We start from the raw sequence: 5,365 nt of genomic DNA, 5'->3' as shown, positions 1-5,365 counted from the left end.
CACTAAAAAGGAAACCAAAAAGCATTGAAAAGTCTAGGAAACTGAAAGGGGGAAAATGGAAGTATTCAGTGAAAAAAAATAGAATGAGCAAACCAAGATAAATATTTTTTCCATGGGCTTATTTCCAATTGAATCATAAATGCTCCAGATATTATTTTAAAATGCAATGCCAAATTACATATGAAGTTTCTAAAATTTGGTCATAGACAAAAACATGTACTCTCTCAGATCTTTTGGATTTTAATGAAGTACTCAAAGAATAGATGGTTTTAAATAATTAAAACAGATTTTTAAATGGAGGGATTGAAACAGAGGTTTTAAAATTTTTAATGAAAAGCATGAATATTTAGCATGTCTGAAAATGACTGGACATTGCTATTTATTTAACTACATTTTAGAATATTGGTAGTTGATTTATTGAAAACTTTTAATGTGGATGATTTGTAGAATCCAACAGTCAAGGTTTTCACAATCTCTAAAGAATCATACTTATCAGGTATGAACATTTTAAGGAAGTATATATTTAGAAAAGTGTGAGAGGGTGCTTTGTTATTCATGAATGTACCTATGTTAATGGTTTTAGCCAATGTGAGTTCACAGGAAGAAAGTTTAAACTAGCCTAAGAGAATACTCTATACAAACAGAAATATTCTGGGTAGGAAAAAAGAGTAACCCTATGTACTTATTGCAAACTTTCAAAAATGTAGGAATGCAAAAATTACCTAGGGACTGTGGAAGGTGAATTTTGAAAAAAAGTGCTCTAAAAATTAAAGACTTCAGAAAATACAAAATATACTTTCACACATTAAACCGAATTAAGTTACAGTGATATTAACAGTAAGAAAGAAAATTTGCATTCATTATACCACAGAGCAGCACATCTAGAAACACCAGTAACATGCGCTGAATTGGAATAAGATAGTTACATTTCAAATACAAAGAAAACAACTCCAATGGGCAAGGCAGTAAAAAAGGACTTTGCACAATTTAACTGAGATGGCATCATAGACCCTTATTAAAATTTAGCTGAATTCAAAACTATTCCTGAAACTGGGGTTTGCCTCACTAACCCTCTCCTCATCTTGAGTAAGGAAGTTTGGGATAACCGGCTTGAGGAACTTGAAAGTCCCAGAGCCTCCCGTCAGACACACCTCGTACTGGTAGCTCTGGGACAGGGTCCCCGTGCCGCTGGCGTCCACCAGGTGGCCCGGAAAGGGGCCCTCGGGCACCGAGCAGCGACCCACCGAGGTCGCCCCGCCCCTCCTGCACAGCCGCACCGCGACGAACACCAGCAACGAGAAGAGGAAGAGCGACGACACCGACGCCAAGGCGACCACCAGGTAGACGGTGAGCGGGGCGGTCGGGGCCGCGTCCGCCGCTTCCGCTTCAGGGGCCGGCAGGTAGGGCCGCGAGAAGCCGTCCACCAGCAGCACGTACAGCGTGACGCTGGCCGAGAGCGGCGGCTCGCCGTTGTCCTTGACCAGCACCAGCAGCCTGTGCTTGGCCGCGTCGCGCTCGCTCAGCAGCCGGGCCGTGCGCACCTCGCCGTTGTGCGCCCACACGCCGAACAGCCCGGGCTCCGTGGCCTTGAGCAGCTGGTACGACAGCCAGGCGTTCTGGCCCGAGTCGCCGTCCACCGCCACCACCTTGGTCACCAGGTAGCCCGCCTCGGCCGCCCTGGGCACCAGCTCGGTGCAGGGCGCCGAGGCGTTCTGCAGCGGGTATAGCACGAAGGGCGCGTTGTCGTTGTCGTCCGCCACGAGCACGCGCACCAGCGCCTGGCTGCTGAGCGCGGGCGAGCCGCGGTCGGCGGCGCCCACGCGGAACTCGAACGCCCGCAGGGCCTCGTAGTCCAGGGATCTCAGGGCGAACAGGTGGCCGTTGTCCGGGTTGATGGACACCAGGGAGGCCAGGGGCACGTGCGCGTCGAGGGCCGGCAGCAGCGAGTAGGTGACCTGGGCGTTGGCGCCCGCGTCTCTGTCTGTGGCGCAGACGCTGCCGATGTGCAGGGCGGGGCTGTTGTTCTCGCGGACGGACAGGGTGTAGGAGGTCTGGGTGAAGGCGGGGGCGTTGTCGTTGACGTCGGACACCAGCACGGTTATGTTGTGCTGGGTTTTCAGTCTCGGTGTCCCCATATCTGTGACGGTGATGGTGATGTTATATTCGGATCTTGTTTCTCGGTCCAGGGCTGTGTTTGTGACTAAACTGTAAAAATTCTCAACAGAGGGTTTAAGAATGAAGGGAAGATCATCTTGGATGGAGCAAACCATCCTTCCATTGTCTCCAGAGTCAGGATCTGAAACGCTGAATACAGCAATTACAGTCTCCTGCAAGTTTTCTGGGATCTCAGTGATAAGCGTTGACATGGTCAGTTCTGGCGGGTTGTCATTCAAATCCATCACTTGGACAAACACCACACAACTGCCAGAAAGGCCCCCACCATCTGTCGCCTGAATATTTAATGTATAAGTCTGAATAGATTCAAAATCCAGTTCCTGTGTTAAAAGGAGTTCTCCCGATTTTGCATTTATTCCAAATGTTTTCCGAATATCCTCAGATGCTTGGGAAAGTACATAAGATATTTCTCCATAGGTTCCAATATCTAAATCTCTGGCAGAGACAATGGCAACCTGGGATCCAATGGGGCTGTTTTCTAGGACATGCGCCTCATAGTGCAGCTTTGCAAACTCGGGGGCATTATCATTGATGTCTAAGACTTCAATGCGGATTAGGGCGGTCCCAGACCTGGGTGGAATCCCGCCATCCAGCGCTGTGACGGTTAATCTGATCTCAGGCTGTTCCTCTCTATCCAGTGCTTTGTCCAGCACCAGCTGTGGTAATATTGTGCCGTCGGAACTGTCTTGTAATTTAAGATGGAAGTGGGAATTGGGGCTGACTGTGTAACTTTGGAGACTGTTGCTTCCTACATCTAAGTCCTGGGCACGCTCTATTAGGAAAGTAGTTCCAGGAGTGATACTTTCTGAAATTTTCAATATTATTTCTTTGTCTAGGAAAACTGGAGAATGATCATTTATGTCCCTAATCCGTAGCTCAGCCTGGAAAAACGTCAAGGGATTTTCCAGTAACATCTGGAAAGGTAGTACACAGGGCTCGGTAGGGCCACATAGCTCCTCCCGGTCCAGTTTGTCATTTAACAACAAATCCCCGGTCTGCCTATCAAAATGCAAACGCACTTTTTTCCCTTTGGAAACGACCCGGGGGGCCCGAGCAGCTAGATCATCTACCTCCAACCCCAAGTCTTTCAACAGATTGGCCACAAAGGAGCCACCGTCCATTTCCTCGGCCACTGAATAACGCCTAGGCTCAGAGCCAGCCTGAGCTATGCCCAGCCAAACAAAGAATATGAAGACTTGCCTTTGTTTCAGAAAGCATTTCTTCCTCTCTCGTGCCTCCATCGCACTCTCGTCTCCCAGCAAACTTGACCCAGCTCGGATTCACGTTGTCGCTGATCTATCTCCCAGTATCACTCAGACACTGGGATAAGTGGAGATGCCTATGGCCCTGATTTCCCGGAGCAACTGCCTTAGAAAGCCTCCTTTTCCTGCTTGCTTCTTTAGCAGAGCATCTAGCTAGAGGAACGCAGACTGGTAGCTTTCTTCCTTCTACTTCTAATGCTGCAGCGCCACCCTGCGTCCTTTCCGAGTGTTTATTTTTACCAAAACATTAAGGAAATCCCAATCCTTTCTTTCAGACTGATGGCAATCTAAATGGAATATTTTCAAGTAGTGTGTCTCAGTGTACCGAAGTAAAAATAATTCCATATTAACTAAAATCCAGTCCCTAATAACTTTTTAAAATTATCCTTCCATTATTCTCCCCCAGTTTTCTTCAACTTAAATAAGAATTCATATTCACTCTTGAATTCCTTTTAGAAATGCACTTATTTTCTTAACCACTTGACATAAGGAATGTCTTCGAAAATTTGTTTTTAAACCAAGTTTCATGATTGTATTGGTGTTACATCTGTTGTATTGGTGTTACATCTGTTTATTCTAGAACAGTCCCCTGTATTTTATTGATATTGAATTTTTTGAAGTATCCAGATCAGTTGTCTTATAGGTAAACAAAAGATAAAAATAGCTAAGGCATTGGTACTTGTGACTATAAATTAACAATTAGCTATGCTTCAGAAGAAAAGAAAACACTACTGAAGATAGAGCAATAAAACAACACCTATAGCATTATTCAGAAAGAGTGTGTTTCCTCTGCTTTTTACCCAGAGCCCAAAAGGCAAGAATGCCAAGGGTGATAGCTGTCTCCACATACTATCTTGTTTTTAGCTTCAAAGAACCTAATTTAATTGGAGATAAGGTGATGTTAAAGAGATGTATCTCCCGTCTCTCTGTCTTGCATTAGGTTGGCAGGATATGGGGATTTTTTTTTGTTTGTTTTTTACATTCAATGAAAAGAAAATTGTGGAAGGAAGGACCAAGGCATTTTCTTTTTATTCCAGAGTTCTGAGATAATCCTTAAAGAGGTGAAGTCTTCTTCTGGAAGTACTTGTAGGATGAGCAGGTAAGTGTCAACATCACCAATTTTATGGAATTGTCATCCAACATCTTTTACATGAAGAAAGGTATTTCTGAAACTATTTCCTATGTAAATTGCCTGAATGTTTGCCATGTAGCCATGAAGTTGCCTGGTAATTTTCTTGCAGTGGATGTTTATAATGCACAGATATGAGTGGTATTTAAAATGTGTGGTGAGTACGCACCAGAGATTGGAGAATTCAGTGAGACTGGAAAATTCAGTGAGCCTGCAGAATTCTGTGAACAGCTCCTTAATATACTGAGATTAAATCTTGAGCAGGCTTTGACAACCAGGTTGCTGAGGAGCATGCATCTCAAAGGTTGTCACTGATTGTCACGATCTGGACCTTAGGAGGTCTGAGACTAGTGTTGATACCTACCATTTTCTTCTGTGCGAGTTAAACTTACCATAGGTTGTTCTTCATCCAGTGATTTTCCCCCAAGAATGGGCAAATTACTCACCCCACTATTGCATCACATATTATTGTGAAATTAAACTCCCTGTGTGGTTTCCAATGGTGGAAAATTCAACCAAATCTCATGCACCATCCCCATGCACATTCTGAAACATTCACAAGAATTTTTCAAAGGGGCAACATCGCAGATTCATAGATTTTTCTCAGAAAACAAAAAAGTTTACAGGTAATACTTGGAAATGTATAGTTTCTATAGGTCTGGCTTCCTATTCGGGAGGAAAGGCTCTTCTGTGGGTGTATCTAAACTATTCTTTGATCTCTTAATAGTTTAGATCCACCCACAGAAGAGCCTTTACTCACGAATCTTTGGTCAGTTTGGAAACCACCTTGCTCAGGTCT

The 5,365-nt window shown here is 44.6% G+C and overlaps 1 protein-coding gene across 1 annotated transcript; it reads right to left on the bottom strand.

Annotated features, from left to right (window-relative positions):
- Positions 1-849: 849 nt before the first annotated feature.
- On the bottom strand, positions 850-3,419 carry LOC132518406 (protocadherin beta-2-like). Its single transcript, XM_060146369.1, has one exon. It carries the CDS (start codon positions 3,414-3,416, stop codon positions 1,023-1,025), a length of 2,394 nt encoding a protein of 797 aa, XP_060002352.1. The 5' UTR covers positions 3,417-3,419; the 3' UTR covers positions 850-1,022.
- Between the last annotated feature and the right edge of the window lie 1,946 nt (positions 3,420-5,365).

The sequence above is a fragment of the Lagenorhynchus albirostris genome, chromosome 3 (genome assembly GCF_949774975.1).
Source record: "Lagenorhynchus albirostris chromosome 3, mLagAlb1.1, whole genome shotgun sequence".
Lineage (NCBI taxonomy): Eukaryota > Metazoa > Chordata > Mammalia > Artiodactyla > Delphinidae > Lagenorhynchus > Lagenorhynchus albirostris.
The sequence above is the reverse complement of the archived record's forward strand: the minus strand, read 5'-3'. Positions and strand labels throughout refer to the sequence as shown.

Coding starts and splice junctions, on each gene's coding strand:
- LOC132518406 (XM_060146369.1), bottom strand. CDS start 3,416: ATGGAGGCACGAGAGAGGAAGAAATGCTTTCTGAAACAAAGGCAAGTC.